General features: G+C 39.5%; 1 protein-coding gene across 1 annotated transcript in view; it reads left to right on the forward strand.

Annotated features, from left to right (window-relative positions):
* The window catches only part of LOC145985677 (kielin/chordin-like protein), a 372,561-nt gene that overhangs the window by 260,351 nt on the left and 88,156 nt on the right, over positions 1-24,054 (forward strand). The window contains exon 4 of the mRNA XM_083119745.1: positions 3,994-4,112. Coding sequence (XP_082975871.1) covers positions 3,994-4,112 — 119 coding nt within the window. The remainder of the gene's footprint in view (positions 1-3,993; positions 4,113-24,054) is intronic.

The following is a 24,054-nucleotide window of genomic DNA, read 5'->3' on the forward strand; positions in this document are numbered from 1 at the left end:
CGAATATTCACTAATTATGCCTATTTATAGGATTTATGCGGAGAACTGAAGTTCAGAGAAGCTCCTAGTTCTTGCTACTTAATATTGAGGCTATATTGTTTTGGGAAGTCTATAAATGTTGAAGAATTACCTCAATCATAAGCGCAGGAGGGCAAGGCACTTTCTGCCCCTCCCCGCGAAAATTCATGTGGGACACATTTCATGTATATTTACATATGAAGGGCCAGGGGGAAAAACGATGAATGTTCATTCGAGACAATTTGCCAGGAAATGAAAAACAAAGTATTTCTTTCCATAAGAACGTTAATATATGCCAAAATAATAATGCGTTTTTCAGGCACTTCTCATCGTTTCCCAACCAAGGCCGTTCTCATTCTTATAGTACAGCTTCTGAACTATCAGATGGCGTTGCGATCTCAAAATGGGCGAAAAATCGACATTCATCGTTTTACCCCCTGGCCCTTCATATATAAAGTATTGTTGATCTTACATCTCAAAATTTACCTTACCCCTCCAAAATTTATCTTAAATTGGCGCCTCTGACCTCAATACCGTCTGCCTCTCCTGACACGACGAGCTCGCTGGCGAGGAGCGTCGAGTGGAAGATACTAAGATACCATGCCGTAGAAACTACCGTCGAATTAGAAATTATAGATACTCGAGTTTGGACTCCAATTAATAATTGACCAGTGGACCTACACAAAAACGAGTTACATCAAAATTTAGCTTATTCAATTCTGCGTTAATCTATGCTAACCAAAATTTTTTTAGAGTTTGCCTCATATTTTTTATCGCCGTGAGAACAGAAAAGGGGCCTTTTTTCCAAACCTATCGCTCTCTTTGAAATTCTGTAATTCAACATCTGTTTTTAAAATGCATTAACATTGCCAATTCACATTGCGAAACCGATTTTATACAGATTTTTATTCAACGGAGTGAAGCTGTACGCGGAACGTGGCAACACCGCACCACCGTTGAATCGTGGCTGACGCTGCGGGACAGTGCTTGCGACGTTGCCGCGTTCCACGTACAACTTTACTCCCGATGAATAAAAATCTGTATAAAATCGGTTTCGCAATGTGAATTGACAATGATACGAGTAATGCATTTTAGAAACAGATGCAAAGAGCTTCAAAACAAGACCAATATTGTATTTATAGGACTATACAATACTAAGAAAAAGTTGTTTCGCAAAATTCATGATAACGGTTCTTTGACAAATTTTGAAAACCTGGAAATTAATAATTGTGTTTAAAACCTTTCTGACAGCACCCTACTAAAATTTCATAAGGATCCGACATCCCGTTTTTGATTTACAGAATTTCAAAGAGAGCGATCGCTTGCAAAACTTAAAGAAACCGACCCTTTTTATGTTCTCACGCGATATAAAATATGAGGCAAACTCTAAGAGAAAATTCGTTTAGCATAGATTAACGCAGAATTGAATAAGCTAAATTTTGATGTAACTCGTTTTTGTGTAGGTCTACCGGTCAAATTTTAATTGGAGTCCAAACTCGAGTATCTATAATTTTTAATCCGAGAGTAATGATGCTTGGGTGGTGGCGGTACTAACTTATTGTTGCGAGAATAGAACAGGCAGGTTGCAGCCAGCACACATAATCAGGTCGCGCACAACATTTTCAACAGGAAGTCGTTAATTTAATGTGATTGATCAGATCGGACAAGACGAGCGGTGAATTTTGTACTGAAATTACACCGATTTATTATGCTTGTTTGTAATATCCTCATCCCTGCATTTGTTGAAGTAGTGCTGTAAGCATTTTAGCTAATATACATTACAAAATAACACTGCCATCTACAGTTGAAAAGTAAACGTGTGAATTAATATAAAAATGCACAAAAATGAAGGTCTCGATCACATATCTACATGCAAATTTTGAAACGGTGAATATGCATAAACATGAGTTGACGTTTTCAATGTTGTTATTATTTCTATTTTACGTAGAAAATGCAGCAGTCTCTCGTACATACCTTTACCAACATGCATTACACATGCCTTCAGCAACTCGCTTTCACTTGCTGAGACCAGCTAGGAACGAACGCCACCGACGAAGCCTCCTGTATCGTTCACTTGTTCCTTCCAGCCCCTCTTACATCTCTACAGTATCGCTGCTCGCTCTTCAGTGTACATGCGCATACAGGAGCGCTCTTTTACCAACACTGAAGGTTGAACAGGGCGTCCGTAGACATTTACTAATCTTTAAGGATTAATAAGAATACTGCATTCGGACTTTATACAGCCCCGTAGGTAGTCATTTTGGCGCCCTAATCTGGATTGTGGTTTGCCGTCCTCCTCCACCCCCGTACTACCAAGTACCAGTGGGGGCGATAAAGAGGGGGGCGATTGCCCCAACCCCCACTTTTTCGACTATTGCCCCCACACTATGCTAAACCTTATGTACCAAGGCGAAAAAACTGTCCTTCTCCCCCCAGTTTTGGCACCTTGCCCCCCACCCTCCAGTTTTGGCACCTTGGCCCCCAGTTTTTTAAGCCAATCGCCGCCACTGCCAAGTACCGACATTTTATATGCGATCTTCGCCAAAGTTTGTGATTAATTGATTGAGTTGGTGTTTTAAGTCCACTTTATGCACAGTGAGAATAATCGGGACTGGACCTACAGTTTAAAGGAGGATCCGAATCAATGTGGCTCCCGGGTCCCCTTTCAAAGTTTGTGATATTTACATCCTACATAATTTGAAATGAGGAAACAAAGAAAAACTCGTTAAAAAATAAGTAAAAACGTTATATTAAAAAAAAAGTTTAGTATATTTAAGAATACTGTATTTCAGTTATGTCGTAGCGTCTAAAGAACATATTTTAAGAGGTACTATTACTACTACTTTGTTTAACAGAAAGTTCTAGCGATGGGTTACCAGAATATATTAAGCCTACAAGAAAAAGAAGAAAAACTGAAATAGCAATGATTATATTAAATAGTAGCGTGCAGTTTGCTTTCAGTACAAAAAAAATTGTAATTTAAAATTATTCAACTATACTTTAAGAAAATAATATCGTTACAAACTATGTATTATACATTATTCTAAGTAAGATTTACAAATATTTACAAGACTCGATGGATATAATTAAAATAATTAGAACTTATCTTTTTCTGCTTTTAATAAGAAATATCGTCAACTATCCAATCTAAAATTAACCATTTTGTCTATTTTTATAAAATATACTTTAAATGGCGCCCTCTGTGCCCCTAGGCTACAGTCCCTCCTAGCCTACCCTTGGCTTCATGTATCAAAACATCACGAACAGGCAGTATAATAAAATTCGTTGTTATGTAGGAGATATTGTTACATAACGTAAAATTAATATAAATGGGACTGAGATGCAGTCGATAAATACATACATCTAGAAATTTTCTTTCCTCTCAATGAGTAAAAAATGCAATATGTGTATTTCGACTAACAAATGAAGACACACAATAACATGTTTTTTTATGCGTTTCGATATTTCTCTCATGGCTTCTCCTGTAACTTCACACACAGAACTTCAGTTATATTGTCATTGTATAACGAACTTGAGGGCCAGGTGATGTGGACCTGGAATTTTTACAGTCACTTTCCCTGTTACTGCGCGGCTCTGAGGTCCACCCAGTCTCGTATAAAAGGGTACCTGGGGCAACCTTGGGAGGTAAAGGTGGCCGGGTGTGATGCTGATCACATCATCCCATCTATGGCCGAGATCAAGAATATGTGGAGCTCTACCTCCAAATCACCCCATATGCCTTCATGACATGTATCACAGGAGTACCTTTAACTTACAACTAAATTGAACTTCTTTTTTTTTTTACCCCGTTCTGATTTGTCCCTAATGATTATAAAAAGCGTGTATTGTGGGTCTGGACTGACATTATGGAATAGCCTCTGACTAAATATGATACTGCAGAAGACCGTCATTCTTAAAAGTGAAGAATGGCTCTTTTCCACAATCAGTAAGACTTTTCTTCCCTCGTCAACGCAGGATCTCGCAATGCCGATGATACCAGAGAACCCGAAGGCACCATCTGCGGAAGACAGGTCAGCAAGTTGCAGTCCAGGCTGCGTCGCATTGAAGAACAGTTGGATACTTTCAAGCAGGAGGTGAGTACATTATTAACGTCTTTTACCTTTTCAGGTTATGATTTTATGTATGTTTCTGATGCGTATTTGCGATTTCATTTCGGAGGTTGCACAGTGGACTAAAATGCTCAAAATGGGAACAAATATCTGGCTGGCTGAACGAAGATACTTGTAAGATAGGTATTTCTAATAACACAATATAATGCTTAAGAACGATAAAATGATTGTAATTCTGTTATTATTCACATGATGACGGTGTGAAGTGATAAAATAGTGTCATTTATAGAGAGTGATTACTTTCGTAACATCTCTGGCTGTCTTGCATAGGCAGCTTTGGAGCGAGTCGTAAGTCCCGGAGCAGCCAATCAACAAACGAGCCGCTGGCGTCATCTCTACCCAGCACCTTTCGCTATCCCTGTTGCTCGCGCTCTGGACTGTTGGTAGGCTCATTAACTGGACTTGCGCGGTCAGCTGGAGTTGTTATGAAAATAATCTGACTCTATAAAGAATTCTGTTCTACTGACAGAAACTGTAGTTTTCAATGCAACATGAAATCAGTTAAAACCTGTGTTTATTGACATGATCACACTAATAAATACATTTTAAAATGCACTTTAGCATGTGCGGTGGTCTAGTTGGTAAGGTGTCTGACTGCCACGCGGGAGACCCGGGTTAGTTTCCCGGGGTGGATGATCTAAGGTCGGTATTTTTCCCGTCCTGTCCCCGCATAAAGCGGCTCTGGGGCTCAACCAGCCTCAAATCAATGGGTACCTGGGGACAACCCTGAGGGGGGGGAGGCGGCCGGAGCGTGGTGCTGATCACATTGCCTCCAAAATGGCCGAGATCGAGAATGTGTGTCGCGCTAAGACGCCAGGGGTCCCGGGTTCGAATCCCTGCCTGGGCATGGATGTTTGTGAGTGTCCATTCATCAATTTCATCATATCGTCACTCATCCCCATCTTCGCAAATTAGCCAAAAGTGGCACTAAAAGCGAAGTAAAAGAAAGCAAATCAATCAATCAATCGAGAATGTGTGCCGTAAGGCACGGTGCTGTGTGCACAAGGAACTTTACCTTACTGTAGCCACATTCTGACCGATATGAACCTTAATCTTTAGTGTCACTGTCACTAGTGGAAAGATTTAACACTGGTATTCGATTCAGAACGTTTGAAAATACATCTATTGGGAGGTAACTTTACTTAATATAATGTAACATGAACTCTCCGAACATTACCCATTAGTCGGAGAGTTCATGTTTCATTATGTTAAGTATACATACCTCTTGATGCTGTATTTCATCAAACGTTCTCTCTTATTCAGAATAAACCAATGCACGATGGAATCAGAAGGGAGGCTATTTGAAACAAGAACGAGAGGTATTCCCTCTCTGGTACCTGCATCCCCCTATGGTTGGTAATTTGTATGTGTCTGTATGTAGTTCATGTAATATACTGAATCTTCAAGAGTAGTTGCTCGAATTCCCTCATTGGAAAGTTTTTCATATACCACAAAGGATGTAATTGTTAGATGGTACGTAGGGGAAGGTGGGGGAATGGCGCTCATCCCTCTGTAGTCGTTACGGAGGGTGTTATTGAAGAGTAACCCGTGCTAACATCTAGAACCCAGTACTACGAGGCACCAAACAAAAGGCGGCACATGTGGAGTTGACTTTTAAGAAGCAGGGTGCGAAAAACGAATTCGTCATATTTTGTTGTAACATTGGGAAGGAAAAAAGTGCAAGGTAAGTAGACGGAACGTTTAAGCTAGAGTCTTGAAAATTTTACAGATATAATAATAGTATCTCCTGTTTATTTCTTAATTATTATAAAGTAAACATTTGAGGTTCTTCATGAGACGAGAAACAAAGAACATAATAAGGCGCCTATCGGGTAATGACGCTCACGCTGTTTGTGACGGGAACATGAAGGGTGCAAAGACGTTTCTCATAATAATCGTCCCATGTGTGCATTTTTGTGCAAAATTGTGCTCAATTTAATTTGTATCTGCATATTAATAAATATAAGTACTTAAAGATATAGTTTCTGTATAGTACAAAAATGGTATTGATTTACTGTTAGGATGATTACTGAGTGCCATTACCCTAACAATAGGGCAATTGCGCTCACACGCGCATTGTTACTTTTTGACGTTTACAGAGATAACTATTAACGACAGGGAGCAAAGTAATACGCAGAGATGTTCTACAAACATTGCTTTTTCAGGCCCACATTTTCTTTTTGTTTCACTGCGTACAGTTTTTGAAATTTTTAAAATCTCCCTTAGGTGGTCGCAATTCCCCCGCTTTCCCCTACAAGGAAATAAATCTTTCATGACCTTCAAAGATACGGCCAACCTTTTCAATGGCTTTCACTTCCGCCTCCTCTGAAAGAAGAAAACAGACATAGCATATTCATCGAGGAGTTGATGGCGACAACTGATGACTAGAAATCAACCGCGTAAAGGAGACCTAAAATATTACTCTGATCATCGGCGAATGTGGTCCCAAAATGAAGACAGATAATTTTAGAGGTTATTCCGTTGGTATTTCCACAATTGTGCTCAATATGGTGATTTTGGAAGCAAATAAGAGAGCACAACTTATATTTCGGTAGCTAGTTACCGAGCGTCAATGACGAGTGCCGTACCTCAATATTTGCATTCCGACATTGCTTCAGCCACCAGCAAGAACTAATCAGATGAAATTAAAACGTGCGCTGTGGCTTGAACTTTTTGTACCGAATCCGCAGTCACTAGCGTACGCATGTGGAGGCGGGCTGATGGGGCTATAGCCCCCTCCGAAATTTTGAGGAAATCAAAATTTGTAAATAAAAACAGTGAAGACCTCGACAAAAGCCAGAATGGTAAATTCAAACCTCCCTTGAAACGACCCACGATTGCCATTTTAGAGTGAAAACATCTAAATATAAAAAAAATCTCATTGTGTGTTCGGCCCCCGTGAAAGCATTTATGTACTGGGTGGCCAGAATTAAAGTTACCCAACTCAGAGCCCTCTGTAGCCTGTTTGAGGTATCGTAGAACTCTGAAATTTGGTGAATCCACTATGCAGACCATGGGGAAGAGGATGGCGATAAAAAAAAAAATAGTTCAAGTTTCCGCCACCAGGTTGAAATGTGGCGCTGTACTTCCATGATGGGTTGTACAAATAATCACGTTAAGTGATTTAGCTGAGTTATTAATTTGAAAGACATTTGTTAGTGGCTGGAAGTTGCGAGAAAATAATCTCTCGTTTATTGCAAGGTAAAGGCAAATCCATAACCGATTGGAGCAGTTTACGTCATTATTACAACCCATCATGGAAGTACAGCGCCACATTTCAACCTGGTGGTGGAAAATTGAACTATTTTTTATCACCATCCTCTTTCCCATGGTCTGCATAGTGGATTCACCAAATTCCAGAGTTCTACGATGCCTCAAACAGGCTACAGAGGGCTCTGAGTTAGGTAACTTTAATTCTGGCCACCCGGTACTATACACCTTTATAATTCCTGCCCCTCCCGAAAAGAGAACCTGCGTACGCCAGTGTCCGCAGTGGCCACACTTTAAATCCGCACCTCACTTACAGAATCCAGAAGCTTCATAAGGAAACAAGATAAATCGAATATTTGAAGCACCCAATCTGATAACTCCGCCGTTCATCTTCAAATTTGGGCCGCACGCCATTTTTTTCCCTTGACAGAGAGATAAGCTGGTTCAATTTTGAATGCACTGTCATTAAGGGCGTAAGAGGTGCCTGGTCCTTAGTTACCCCCCGTAATTACGCGATAGCTTCTCCTCTACATTGCGTGTTGCCATGACTACAAAGATAACATCTCCGGTTCTATCTTGTGGCGATTGCCGTGCTTTGTGTTAACATGGAGGTCCCATCAGCCAACGATGAATTAGGCAAGGGAAAAATAACCTTCCTTTTTCATCGTGAGGTGAAAAGATCTGTCAACAATAAATCAAGATTCCGAATGATGCAGAGGTGTTTTATCTATGTAATTATCGGTTGCACCCTTTGGCATCGCATGCAGGGTTGTCAGCGAAAAGAGGGTAATCTTATCTAAGGGCTTTGCTATCTTTTTAATTATGAGAAAACACAACGTTTACGGTCGTATTTTTATGAGCACTTTTTTTTGTTTGGTTTTGGGGGCCTTGGAGATACTTTACTACTTGAAGGACTTATTTTATTCTCCGAATATACTCCCTGGACAGGGGCGGATTACCAACCTGATAGGTTCAAGCTGTTTTATTTATTAAACGTATTATTATACTTATTAATAATAACTCAGTATTACCCAGCGGTGAGCGATGAGACTCGGGTGAAGTACACCTACTCCTCTCAGGTACAGGAATAGTGTTAGGCAAAGACAATGCTTCACAGCACATAGGAATAAAACCACATTGCTGCAGTAGACAAAACGAAAGGATTTATTGTTTATTTATTGCAATTATAATGCAAACAGGCTTAGTACGAAGGTGAGGATTTCGCTTTGTCGATGACTTGATTCAACTAAAAACGCATAAAGTCAATGCGTGGCTATCGGCATGCCTATGATCACATAGACCTATCTTGCGCCCAGAACTACCATACCAAGATATATGCAATAATAACTGAGCCAATATTTGCTCTTTAGCCTTTTATTTCCAAATTAATCCTTAGGTTAGCTTTATTTCTTAACGTAGAATGGTTGCAGTATTGTGCATAGCATCAATGCATGGCCATCGGCATACCTGTGGTCACATAGGCTTAGCTTGCGCCCAGAACTACCATACCAAGATGTATGCACAACACCGAGGAGTTCTTTTTAAGCTTAAAACCTTCGACGATCCGTGGCGAATGTGTGATATTTCTTACGCGATATCCTCGCTTTTATACTATTTTCGAGAACACAGATTCAAGTACAGATGAATCACTCACTATCTACAAAAGGATACTATCAACGAAACTGACATCTATACATGTTTAGAAATACAAATTCACATAGAGCACTCTCGCAAATCTAAAGATACATTGAACTACTCATAATAGAGCATAAAATACAATAAATACGTATTAAACAAAAGATATACATTACAAACAAGGCGCAATATTACATGTAATAACACGGAAATTACGCTTTCTTTGCTGAAAATAAATATATTAGTGAAATATTTTAAAGTTTTGACGTCACATAAAAATATGGATCATATCAAACCTTCTCTCGTGGGGTGATGACTTTTCGCGCTACATAAAAAAAATGATATCGGGGCGCAAGGGTGACCTTTACGAGACACCTGAATGTCAATCTCCATTCCACGTAGTACAACCTGGACTGTATTTTTTAAACTACCGAGGTTCTGGCGTCTGGACTCAAAGCCAGTATAATACTCTGAGGGCTTTTGCTGCGTAGTTCCTGTATGCTTGTGATTGTCCTTTCACATAGGCGTGCGCAGAGCCTCTGATTAAGGGGGGCAAAAGCCCTAATGAAAGTTCAGTCGGAGAAACAAAAGCCTTATTCCATCTCACTGTTTTATTGTATTGGTGGGTACTATACAGATGCGTATATGGTGTGTGTGCGAACCTAATGAAAATCACTCTATTAGAAGAATTGCAGCTTCCGTGGCACAAAAGTTCTCTGTTACCCCTCACCCTTTATGTTCTTTCTGTGTGGTTCAGACTAATTTACATATAAAGATGATTTCATACAGCATTATTCAAAACAACTTCACATAATTTATTCATTTTCAATGTGTGACCAATTTATTATGCGACCACTTAGGTGTAACACAACTATAGATAACGTATGAAATGTATGAGCTTTAATAACAAATGACTTGCTGGAGAACGAAGTGAGGTAGTCCAATTACATAGGAAATAAACCCTCCGTCGTTGCTTGGAACTATTATAGGCTTCAAATACTTGTTTTTAAGAAAATAATATTGTTTAATAACGGTAATAAGATTTCTCTACACAAAATTTCTAAATGAGAGTATTGGGAGGGGCCTGTGCGCGCGTCTATTCATCAATTTAATCATTTCACAACTCATCCTCATCTTCGCGATTAGTCAATAGTGGCAGAAATGTGAAGTAAAATAAACCTAATCAATATCAATGGTATAATTGAAACCCAGAATTGTCCGTGACTGTACATCATAGAGCGGGGAAAGTCCTCATTTACTATTGGCGGCTTACTCTGTTGGCTCTAGAGAAATCTCCTGGGAAAGGGATTGAGCGACATCTTTGCCCTTGACCATAGATTCGATCTTTTGATGTCAGGCATAACGATAATAAGCTTGCCTCTTTACAGTAGCCCCACTGGGAATCGAACTCATGACACCCTGAATCAGACCATGCAGCAACTTGAGTTCCTTCTACTAAATGAACATGATATCACTATATATATATATAAATAATTTTCTTTGGACATTCATTCAGCAAACAGCTAATCTGGGAAACAAGTGACTCTACTCACATCTAGTCTCCGTTCCGATGCATCTAGTATCCTGAGGTCCAAAACTCAGTAAATTTGAATAGCCCTTTGTGGAAAACAAAGTACTTATACCAGCAGTGAATTTGCTTTTGAAAGATTTTTTTTTCACATCATACAGCAGAATAGTCTTATCTCAATTCGATGATCATAAAGTGCCTCAGAAAAGTAATAACGATTTTGCACCATATAGAATTTAAAACTTAAGTATTGAATGCCCAAAACCAAAATAATAAGAAACTTGTTGACTGATCTGTTAATGAGATTCTGCAATGAAAGTTTTATACCTTGAGAATGTAGCTAAATGTTTTTTTCTTCAATCAACTGAAAAAACAACAACTAGAAATAACATATTTCAGTTAGATATTCTGAATGAACTGTAAGCAGTGAAAAAAACTAAAATAATTAGGTACATAATATTAACGGTAACGAAATTTGCATAAGAAGCTGAATCCGCTATTGTGGAAACTAAGCGATGCGCACTTAACCCAATAGTAGAGACAGAAGTAATGAATTCGTCAGCAATTTTTTTTAATAAAAAAAGTAGCAAGTTGGCCACACTGTTACGCATGCATGCTGATGTATGTGCACGTGACTCTGCGCAAGCGTATTAGAAGAACCCATTAGGCTAATGGTATTAAGCTAAAACGCGCCACTTCTCAGTTTTCCCAATTAGAAGATTTGTGCCGCGTTTGGGGACTCTCTGCCGCTGGGGAGGGAGGGGGGGGGGCGACCCCTGGGAATGCCCTCTCGAAAAATTATAACGGAGCTGAAATTGTACATGCAGTGTGACGCTAATTGCGTGCGGGTCCTCTTTCCATGTTCGTGTCTCTACTGTTAAAATCTGTTACGGTGTAATATCTACTTGGTGATTAGCTTTGCTAGAGCTGTGTTTCTCAATTGTACATAGTTGAATGTGAAGAATATTTAGCGCATGTGGGAGATTTTTACAGTTTTGTATATTTTTTCTCCCGTTCTCTCTTTGATTTTTGTCTCGTTGTTATCTCTTCTTTTCTCCCATTATCTATCTCTTCTCTTTTGATATCGCTCTCTGTCTCTTATCTTTTGTTGTTTTTCTCTTATATTTGGCTCCCTTTCTCTACATCATCTCCTCCCTTTCCTCTTATATATCGCTCCCTTTCTCTATCTTTCCTCTATTGCGCCTTCTCTATATCTCTCTCTCACTCTAGCGCTTATCTTTTCTATATCTTTTATTCCCTCTCCCCTCTCTCTCGCTAGCATTTAGCTCCCTCTCTGTATCTCTTAACTTTTGGTACCATTTTCTATCTCTTTTATTCACTCTTCCCATCTCTCTCTCTTATCTTCATCTCCATCTCTAAGTCCTTTTCTTCTGCTTCCTATCTCTAACCATTATCTTCTGCTCCCCTCTCTTTCTTTCTTATCTTTTGCTAACTTTTACTATCTCTTTATATTCCCTCTCTCCCTTTATATCTTATCTTTAGCTCTTTCCCTCTCTCTAATATATTCTGCTCCCTATCTCTATCCCTTATTCTTTGCTCCCTCTCTTTATCCCTTATCATTTGTTCCCTCTCTCTACATTTCGCTCCCCCTCTTTATCCTTTATCTTTTGGTCCCTTTCTCTTATCCCTTATCTTTTGCTCTCTCTCTCTCTCTCTCTCTCTCTCTCTCTCTAACTCTTATCTCTTACTCTCTCTCTCTCTCTAACTCTTCTCTCTTACTCTCTCTCCCTCTCTAACTCTTCTCTCTTGCTCTCTCTCTCTCTCTCTCTCTCTCTCTAACTCTTCTCTCTTGCTCTCTCTCTCTCTCTATATCTCTCTATCTAACTCTTATCTCTTGCTCTCTCTCTCTCTAACTCTTATCTGTTGCTCTCTCTCTCTCTCTCTCTCTCTCTCTCTCTCTCTAACTCTTATCTCTTGCTCTCTCTTTCTCTATCTAACTCTTATCTCTTGCTCTCTCTTTCTCTCTAACTCTTATCTCTGCTCTCTCTCTCTCTAACTCTTATCTCTTGCTCTCTCTTTCTCTATCTAACTCTTATCTCTTGCTCTCTCTTTCTCTCTCTAACTCTTATCTCTGCTCTCTCTCTCTCTCTCTCTCTCTTTCTAACTCTTATCTCTTGCTCTCTCTCTCTCTAACTCTTATCTCTCCCTCTCTCTATCTTTTATCTTATGGTTTCTCTCTCCCTCTCTCTATCTTTTATCTTATGGTTTCTCTCTCCTCTTTTGCGCCCTTTCTCTATCCCTAATCTTATTCTCCCTTTCGTAGTATCTTCTTTTCTGTCTCTTATATTTTTTTCCCTTTCTCTACATCTTCCCTTTACGGCATTCAGTACTGGTACTGGAGGCATAGGGAAACCGCATTGTTGTATGGGGTCTGCATTTTAGAGGAAATTATAACATTCTTTTCACACGAACCATCTCGATGTAAGAACAGGCAATGTACTCCAGATCACTGCTGTGTTGCGTGAGTTCCTAAATCTAAAACTGGTAGTAACATAAAGTGAAACCGGAAGATCTAAAAATAGGTCATCGCTTTACTCTTTGCCTTCCAGAGCACAATGAAGATTAGATCACATGGCAGAAGTTCAACACTTGGCAAGCAAATGCAACGAAACATCTGTTCTGACTTTTACGCTCTGTACCTTAAAAAGCACTGCATGTTGATGCCAATTGCCACCATACGCACCAGTTTTACAAAGAAATAGAATGCTGATACGCAAAAGTGTCATTTTAAATCGAATATACGGGGGTTGATCAAAATGTTTCTTAACTGATCTTCCACTGTTTCTTATTGCTACCAAACAACTAGCGCTGCAGTTGTCTCAGTGAGGGGATCATGAATCGAAACATGAAAAAAATATTGATTCGTGGCCCGCGGACATTTTATTTCACTATTTGTAGCTTTATCACGTGTCTCAATAATGAGCAATGCGATTTGCAAAGTCTCTCGCAAAACAAATACCATTTTCGCCCATTCTCACAGAATTGCCATTAGCCATGGTTATTGTTTTATGTCACTTTTTTTCCCACTTGAGGGACACGAACCTGGAACCGGCCACTGAAGCGCCTGGTAACCAGTGTTGAACTGCTGTTGCCACCTAGCGGTGTAGTTGCGAATATAACTTATGTTTACCAGAAACTTTTCTTTTATTCATTGAATTAGGTTATATTTCGTCGGTTTTCTGCTACTTTTCACTAATCGCGACTATGAGGTTGAGTGATGGTATCATGAAACTGATAAGGGACACCCACAAAGATGTCCCATGCCCATGCCGGGATTCGAACCCGGAACCTCTAGCGTCACCTTTGTTTCTAGTTTCCTTGTTCGTATTTACAGAAAGGGGCCGTAGAACTTGTTTATTCTTGCTTCACATTTAACCAAATATAATTTTAAAACTTCAGTACCAAATTATAATTCTGCTAATATCAAAAACTTAACAAAATGTTTAGAAATCGCAAATAACAACAACTAATGTGTACATTTTAAAATGAAAAATTCGCGAAAATTTTCCGAATTTTATCAGAGAAAAAATTATGACTCTAAACCCAGTACGCCGATGGTAATCAAACAGCGAAACCGACTTTTTGACCATACCTCGTATATTTTATTGGCTCGCATGGTGTGAAAATTTGACTTAAAATTGTGTTGAAACAAGACGGAATTCCGTAAATGACTGCGCCACAGCGTGCTGTGATGTATTTACTGTCGCAGTTCGTTCCCTTTCTTGTAACCCGTCAACTTCTACTAATGTTTCACCTGTCACCTGTTCGCTTCCATTTGCGATGAAGAATTGTTCATGCCTTATGAAATGTTTATATTGCGATGGGGGGAAGGATAAGCCGGATTTCTCGCGGGTTTATATTATACGAGAAGACAGTGACGTATGCCCCATCTTTACCCATCCAATTCCTCAACAAAATGCTTCCGTGGTTTTGGAGTTCCGGTTCCCGCCGGAAGTTTGACTGGTATTTTTTTCTTTCTCCATCACGAGGGGTTCGAATTTCCCTTCGGAGGGATTTTTTGTGTGAGAAGGGAATTTTTCAGAAAGAAATGCTTGACTCAGGGAAATTTTTATTTTACGTGGGAAATATTTTCATGTGAGTGATTTTCAGACGTGTGGAAATTTTGCTATCTAGACAGAAAGAAATGTCCTCTACGGAGTAAGTAACTGCTGTAATGAAAATTCCCACTTGTAGAAAGACAATTTTGCCTTCAGAGTGCTGGTCTTTGACCTGTTGGAGAAAAGATCTTGCGAAAATTTCCTTTTGGAAAATAAAGAAAAAGAGAGGCTGAGAAATCGCAGAAAGTAGGTTTCTTCCGCCACAAATAAACTAAAAATATCTAGACAATGGCAGAAGAATACCACATGAACAGTTACTTGAACGCTGCAGGAAGAATCCAATAAAACATTTTCAGCGTAATGGAATATTGTAAGGGTTTTTCCAAACGAGGTAAATTTTCGAGCAAGTATTAGTGAGGGCTACCAGTGATTTTTCACTAATTATGGAAATGTTTGTGTTTCGAGAAAACGTTTTGCCTTCCGAGGGCATTTTTTTGCTGTTCGAAAGAAATTGTTTGCTGTTGGAGGGAAATTTTTGATGTTCGAGGGAAATTTCTTTATTTGCGAGGGAAAAATTTTCACTCGCTGGGGAAAGATTTTGCCTTGAGTTGGAAAAATGTGTTTCCTACGCAGCTTTATTGGTAGAATTTCCGAGGAAGTGACGCGAAGAGAGACCATAACCGAGAAAAAACTCATAGTAATCTTGTTTTTCGCGCTAGTCATCATCACCATCCGTTGTTTTCATTTTCAACAATTTATTCCCATCATTCCACCTCTCTTCCTGTTTCCACCCTCCATGCTACGGGTACATGGCCATCTGCCGCGTTTGCTTGCATTTTCACTTTCAGCCCCTAACTTCTTTAGGACAGTCTTTCCCGTCCACGGCCTCCTGACAGAGTCATCTGGCAGGAAAAAACCGTACTAAAAAAATAAAAACGAAAGGAGAAGCAGTTTTCATCCTCGTCGTTCCTTCTTCCTGCCGTGTTTCTACGAACCTGTCTGGTACGTGACTTGGAGCAATTCATCCACGTCAAATTTTCTTGCAGACTGATCATAACGATTCTGTTCCAGACTGCGCCGCATTTTCTTCCCTTTTTTTTCTCGTCTTCCAACTGACGTTTCAGCGAGTTGCAGACGAATTCTGACCGATCCACAATTGCATACGTCGCCCCATCTATGGATTAACTTAGAAGTGTTGTGCTGAATGTTGTTGGGGAGAAAATGTACTTTTTTTCTCTACTTCAGGACCCATTCAAGCAAAGGTCAAACTTTGAATGTAGGGGTGGCGCTAGGGGGTTGCAAAGGGGTGTTTGCCCATTTTTTCAAAACCTATTTCGACTTTAATCTTCACAGAGAAAAAAATTGGAATAACCAAACATTAAGTTTGTTTAAACATGCGACAAACAAATTTTTATTCACCCTGCGTGGCACCGCGATGCGTCTCAAGGGGTCCCGGGTTCGAATCCCGGCATGGGTGTTCTTTGTGAGTGTCCCTTCATCAATTTCATCATATCATCACTCATCCTCATCTTCGCAATTATCAAAATATGGCACGAAGAATTGCAAAGTAAAATATACCAAATTAATTGAAGGGGTCGGTGTAAAACATGGTAAGTGACATTTTAGTCATGTCTGAGTTCATTTAGAAAAATGTTATTAGAAGCTATACTGTAGATGAATTGTTTTCGTGTTGTGTTTACCAATTTCAGAAGGCTTCACTGAGTCCAATGCAAATTGCCTGGCATGGCAATTTCACTAAAAAAATTATTGATTGCACATTTTACTTTGTAACTCAAAAATTACCAAAATGTCACCATGTTTCACACCCGAGCCGTTCAATTATCAAATCAAGTAATCGTGGACATGTTTTTTGTTGTTGTTTACAGTTACCAAATAGTGTAACCAAACGTGTAATTCAACAAAATCAATTTTTGTTCTGTGTTGCAGCGTCATTTACGTCATTACTTACGGATACCATGTCGTCATATGAGCGTACGAGTAATATTAAATATTGAAGAAGGGCTACTATTACAGACAAGCGGTTTATACTAATCTGAAAGGAGACACATTTACTTCTTTGCATATGGTGTGGTAAAACCAAGCAAGTCACTGGCATATTTTCATGTAAACTGAGATGGGTATTTGGCGTAGTGGCTAAAGTATGCATACTTTTTCCTTTATCTTTAAAAATCGCACCCCCTAAATTTCATTCCGCAATCCCCTCAGCGCCACCTACATTGTGAATCCTGGCGACGCCGCTGTGATTAAGCAAAGCGCGATGAAGGTGTTTGAGTCTTCGAGATTAGACTCATGCAGGTTCTTATTATGTATTGCTTCATATGCATACAACTTGAAACTTTCCATTCGAGAGAAACACGAGAACGAGACCGCCAAGTCTTCTCTCGTCTCGGTTCCACAACTAAGACGCTTGAATTTTCTTATGCAGTGGCGTGCGATGACGCAGCTAAGAAAATTTTCCCAGTTTTTCCCACTTACGAAAATTTTTGTAAAACATCCGCCCTGCTAGATAAAGTGTGAAAGTATTGCTCCATTGCACAGTGATCCAGAATGCCAAAAAAGTCGGCAAAAATAGGAATGTTTACTTGTCGGTAAGGGGATAAAACATGAACAGTTCTATAAAGAACTAAATGAGACAGGAAACCACCAGAAAAAAAATATCTCTGAATCGATTATTTGTTTTTGTCTTCGGGTCGAAAAATGGCCGATCGTTAAAATCGAATGTTCGTTTGTTTATTTTTAAGACTTGTTCTAGCAATTTTTTTCCAGCCGCACATTATAATTATGTTAGGTAGACTCATGATTTCCCACTAATGCACAGAAAGAAAACACACACTTGAATTAAACGAAAATATAATGTTCTTATTTTTTACTTGAAAATTCAAAAGTTATATTGAGTTAACATAGCTTTCACCGCTATTATCGCAACGATTTCTAAATCAAAGGTATTTTGAAACCGGCACAGGAGAAAAGTTTTGCTACCTTTCGCTACTTTTGACTAATTCAGTTTCTTTGTGAACTTGTGCTCCGCTGTTAATGGGTCGGTCACCTTACAGTCATGTAACAAACGTTAACATGTGTATGGACGCTGTGCCTTGTCTCCTTATAATCATGGTCCGCCTATCCCCAAACTCAATCATCACCTCCCCCCCCAGCCAGGAATTTCCATTTCCAGTACTACTTTGGATGCATATTGTTATATTTTTTTTATACTCTTAACCAGTGATGTGCGTCTACGCGTAAACAACGATAGTCTACATTCTACACGTAGACTATTTTATACACGTAGATGCCGTAATCTATGTAAACAACATGGCAAAAGGTGATAACTTAGCAAAGGGCGTCGTAGAATTAAAAGAAAATTATACTGCGTATCAGTTACCGATGTGTGAGGAGAATTTCTTGTACTCTTTCTTCCAAATTCGAACAATTTCTCACCTAGGCAGAAACCTAATATAGGAAATATTCTAGTGTTTTATGGGGAAAAGACCACTTTTGCCTCATGACTGCCATCTGTTGTTGTTTTTTGCATACTATTTATCTTCTTCCATAGTTGATCATAGAAGAGAAGAGACATTTTGTTGTAAATGGGATTCTTTTCATTTCGTTAGAACCAATAAAGTTGAAAATGTCGCTTTCCTTTCATGAAACCCTTGAAAATTAATTTTAATGCACTTTAGATTGTCTACGTAGTCTATGTAAACTACAACCCAATGTAATCTACGCGTAGATTACGTGTAGTCAACGCATGTAGACGTAAACTTATAGTCCACGGCACATCACTGCTGTTAACCCAGAATGATCGGGGGATATTTGTGTGTGTGTGTGGGGGGGGGGGGGTGTATACTTAGATATTTGTGGATCTACAGTATATTTCTTATGATCAATCATTGGATGTCAATTAGATAGGGAGTTTAAGGAAATCGCACCTCTTTTGAGAATGATACCATATCTAGTATGGGATTTTTCTCACGCCATAACGATTACCATATCAGTGTTTTTTTGTTCGTTGCAAACGTTATTCGAAAAGTCCATGGAATGACGATGAAACCTGGCTTTTCTTGGTCCAAGAGGACCTTATCTGGTAGGCACTTGGGACCAGAAACACGAAACAACCTACTGCGTGATTGCTAGATTCAAGCGGTTGACAGGCTGCTCGATGTGGGCTATGATAGTGAAGCTAAGCGTAAAGCTTGTTGTGTTCACGTGCTCCTAAAATGATAGCGATCACACATTATGAAAATCTATTAATATCTGAAAACTAGCACGCTGTTTTGTTCTAAATTTGCAAGAGAGGCCTTTAGAAGATAACGCTATTTTTATGTTGGGGTAAGTGGGTTATTGTGTGTCAAAAGTGCATTGCCTTATGGATACTGCATGTACTTGATTCCAAATTAAATAAAGCGTGTAACAGGCCAACTTGTACTTCTCTGAATACAAGTATTTTAAGTAGTTGTACTATATGCTATAACTCTTGTCCAGTCTAACGGCAGGCGCTCTACATGTTGGCAAGGGAAGTTGGGATCGGGGAAGCGACCAATCCAGCGCGATAAGAAACGCAGCAGCCTGTAGAACTAGGTGAGCGTAGAACTTCCTCCCGCCACGCCGTAACTCTCGGCGCCACAGCTTTTGTCTGGTAAGTCTGCTGCTTATTCTCCGCTCCCCTGACAACATGCAGAGCGCCCGCCGTAAGAGTAGACAAGAACTATAATGAATAATGACTAGCGGATATCTTTGGGGAAGCCTAGACGAATATTTTATTAACTCGTATCGTATTATGTTAAAATGGAATTCATGTGGACTTATTTTGCTTACCTTTTCTGACAATTTTGACTAATGGCGAAGATTAGTATGGGTGATGAAGGAGCTGGATAGCCTGTGGTCAACAGCAACTCATGAGAAACTACTCGTAATATAGGAATTGCCGACCCCAGTGGCGTAGTGGTTAGCATAGGGTGATACGACGCCAAGGTTACCGGGTTCGCATCCCAGCCTGAGCTCGGATGTTTTTTGTGAGTGCCCTCTCATCAATTTCATCATATCATCACTCATCCTAATCTTCGCGATTAGCCAAAAGTGGCAGAAAAACTAAGTACATTAATCCAAAACAATCGGTCAATAATATAGATACTGTCTAGACATTTTCTAGGACGTTTAAAGGCAGATTTTAATTTGGGTGTTTGACAGTCGTATTACTGTAATCTTGTGAGTAATGTGTATAAAACTTTATGCATTATTTGTATGTTAAATTTATTTTCGTAAATCTGAACCTCATAAGTAGAGCCCGGAAGTTTGGCAAAATGCCTCTTTTTATCTACTGCATATATTGATAAAATTTTTCCGGATATACGTACGTTTTTTATGTTGTTTCGAATGTTTTAGAAGCCTTTTCATTTTTCCTATTTTAACCTATTTGGGACCCCACTGCCTATTTTTAATTATAATGCTTTTTTTTGCCTTTTTCAATGAAATTTGACAATTTCTTTAAAAAAATGTGTAGGATAAATTATTTTTCTCTCAAAAAACGTTGTTGGCATTTATTGTTCTTCCGTTTATTATGTGAATAATTTGCGCCTTATTAAAGTAATATTGAACTCAGGTATGTTTCAACATTGCTGAAGGAGAAAAGTGTGAGAAAAAAGTATTCCATGCTGATTTAGGATATTGCCTTTCCGTTAACATTTCCTTGTGCATGATTGACTGATGAATACCTGTTGCAGAACACCTGCACAATTACGTCATCACGTCCAGCGTCCATGTCAGGAGGTTATTGACAAGAAACAGCACTAATGCCCAAGGGCCTTTGCATGGATTCCAAAATCAAGTTCTCTATCTTTAGTTTAGTTCTGAACTTTGGAAGGAAAGGATCGTGTAGTTGTCATCATGCCGAAATTTAGTGTGCCATTAAAAGTGGTAAGTTACATGGTTACGTGCGTGAATTTGGTGAAAGCACATTTTCGACAGACGGTACTATTCTTCTCTGCAAGATATGTGCAAAAACAATCAACCATGAGAAAAAATACTTTATATTTCAGCATGTGTCAACAGCAAAACATAAATCTGCAGCTGCTAAAATGATCAGACAGAAGAAGATATCCCTAATTTCAACAGTGGGCACTTCATCCAACAGGAAATCTCAGTTTTCTCTTGAACTGTGCAAAGATTTCATGGAAGCAGGAATACCTTTCTGGAAAGTGGAAAACAAGTCACTGAGGAAATTCCTGGAGAAATACACTATAGAAACGTTGCCGTCGGAATCTACGCTGCGGAAAACATATTTAAGCGTCTGCTGCGAAGAAGCTCTGCAAAGAATTCGTGCTGAAGTTGGTGGAAAAAAGATCTGGATTTCAATAGATGAAACTACGGACGCTATGGGACGCTACATAGCCATAGCCAACGTCATCATAGGAACTATGGAACCAACATGCGGAGAATCCTCGTCCTTTCTTCTCACGTCAGAACAACTAGAGAGAGCCAATGGTTCGTCAATAGCTCAGTTATTCTCAAATTCCCTACTTCTGCTCTGGCCAGATGGTGTACATCATGATGACGTGTTACTTTTTATCAGTGATGCAGCTCCCTATATGAAGAAGGCTGCCATAGCATTGAAAATTCTCTTCCCGAACATGCTTCATATCACATGTGTAGCCCACTCAATGCACAGAATCGCCGAAGAAGTTAGGGTGTTGCACCCAGAAGTGGACAGGTTGATTTCGAACACAAAGACGATATTTCTGAAATCTCCCACTCGAACCCGAAAATTTCAGCAAGTTGGGCCTGAACTTAGTTTACCTCCGCAACCAGTCTTGACCAGATGGGGAACGTGGATATAAGCAGCTATATATTATGCTAACAACCTTGAAAAAATCAGTGAGGTGATCGATGCTCTTCCAAAAAATGAAGCGGCTTCAATTCGTGAAGTGAAAAAACTCCTGTGCTATTCAAGTTTTTGCACATTATGGTGCATTACCAGAGAATTACAATTATAGCATCCATGAAAATCTACGAGGAATCTATGCAGCAGATGATGGAAGTGCCAAGAGAAAAGGGGTCAGCTGTTGCGGAAAAGTGCAAACGGGTAGTGAGTGCAAATGAGGACTTGAAACAATTGCAAACAATTTGTGATATTCTAAAAGGTGAAAATGCTGTTACCGAAATGAGTCCAGCTACATTAGCTTGTTTTATGTATGCTCCAATAACTTCTGTCGAAGTAGAAATATCATTTTCTATTATGAAAAACATTATCTCTGACAGACGACTATCGATGAATGTTGAGAACTTAAAAAGAACAACTTGTAGTTATGTGCAATCAAGACGGAGAAAATTGAAATGCTCTTCCCAATGTAGATTTTAACATTTTGCCAGAAATTATAGATAAAAGTAAGCGAAATGTGCCTTTTTTCGGTTTATTTTGCCTTTTTTTCATTTTTAGTGCCTATTTTCCACATTATAAATGCCTTTTTGCCTCCCTATTTTAACGAAAATAAATTCCTGAACTTCCGGGCTCTACTCATAAGCTACAGATACCGCACGATGTAAAATCTTAGTTTGTCCCATTCAGATTATAATTGAATGATTGTTCTGAGGTAACATCTTGCTAATTGGTGGCAGTTAGAGGAGAAACACGTGGACTGTAGACACTCAAGAATAGTTAAGTTGCTGCATCTGGAACTTTTCGGAAAGTATTAGGTTAAAGTGAGTAGTAAACAGATAAACCTTAATTGATTGATTTGATTTCATTTCACTTCTTTTTTGTGCCATTTTTGATTAATCGGAAAGATGAGGTTGAGTGATGAAGCGACACTCACCGAAGTCTCAAAGACTCAAAGACGCCGTGACCCCTGACTTCCTGTGTTAACCACTCCGCCACAGTAGCAGTTAAGAAGGGTTCCCCTTGGCAGAGAAGAGGGTATCCGTTTACGCTCAAATTGAAAATTTCCTTTTGATATTCTGGGTCAGCGAAAAGGCTGACTTGACCTTAGATGCGACGGCGATGTTTCCATCTTCCTCTTTTAATAATACTTTGCTATCAAGCAATTTGAAAACGTCAGACTGTGTTATAAGAAGCAACTTCTTTGGAAACGTTATTTCAAGACGAAAGTCACTTCTTCAATATTACGGCAGTTTGAGTTGAATCGAATCATACCATTATTGAAAAACTTTTTTTTTGCTGCACTCAGAACTGGTAGTTCTACAAATTTGAACACGTGGATAGAGCCAAGTTTCACGGAAATCCCTGTCCTTTGAGGGATCGGGAGTCTTCAGAGAGAGAGAGAGAGAGAGAGAGAAAGAGAGGAAATTAATCCCGGCTAAGAACAAGGCCAGCTCCTGTCTTTGATCTTAACTTTGTAGGAAATGAACTATCTTCTATGATTTTCAGTGGAGCTTGTTTGAGGAAACATTGATTACACTGTCCTCAAAAACTGCAATCTGAAACCCAATCGTTAGAAATCTGCTGCCATGAAGTTTACGATGAAATCAAGAATCTCGTATCGATTCTTGAAGAGTGAAGCAAATATTTTGTGGGTGCAAGAGTGCAAAAGATGTTGGTACCATTTTCAGTATTTTCATTACAACATTTCGGTAGCTGCCATGTTTCATTCGCAGTCATCGACATTTTCTATCTTCGTGCTCTCTAACTTATTTTTAGTGCCTTGTTTATTTATAGTATTTTAGTAATGATAACCATATGGATCTTAAGAAAGCCTAAAACAAACTGAACACCTTCAGTTTATTAAGAGGATTGCGTTTTTATTGTTTGATTTGATTTGGTTTGTGAATAAATCTAAAGCCCAACTCCAACTAACGTACAAATTTCTCGCCTGGATATCAGATACTTCTTGGAGAACAAAATTTCTACAAACCAAACATGGAACAACATGCAACACGCATGCCCTGACCGGAATTCGAATCGGGGACCCCTGGCGTCGTAGAGCATTGTGCTTACCCTTCTGCCACTGCGAGTGTGTGCAAACCCATAACAGTAAGCAATCGGAAGACATAAATCTTTCGTGACACTACAATTCTTTACCAGGTTTTCAACAAATACTGCCTGTAAAGAGCATTGACACTGTCAGACTCCAGTCTCGGTCCATTCCGATCACCTCTTCTCTCCTACTTCTCTCCCGCCCTGTTTTTCCTTGCCAATCGCCTTCCTCCATTGTCTCCCATCCATTGTCACACTCGTTCCCATCTCGGAAGGTATCTGGTCCAGGGGATGCTTCCGGAATGGGACTTGACGTGATGACTCGCCCGACAGGAAGATTTACCGTCCCGGGAAGAAGAAGGGGGGGAGTCTAAATGGGAGTGCTTCCCACTTCGAGTGGGTAGTTCCCAGAAGCGAGTACCTGCCCCTGAGTAACTGCGGCGCATTACACGCTTCGCTGCTGTGCGGAGGAGGATTTCTGACGTGCGGGAAGCTTCTCTCGTTAATGAA

Source organism: Lepisma saccharinum, chromosome 3, assembly GCF_977018435.1.
Source record: "Lepisma saccharinum chromosome 3, izLepSacc3.1, whole genome shotgun sequence".
NCBI lineage: Eukaryota > Metazoa > Arthropoda > Insecta > Zygentoma > Lepismatidae > Lepisma > Lepisma saccharinum.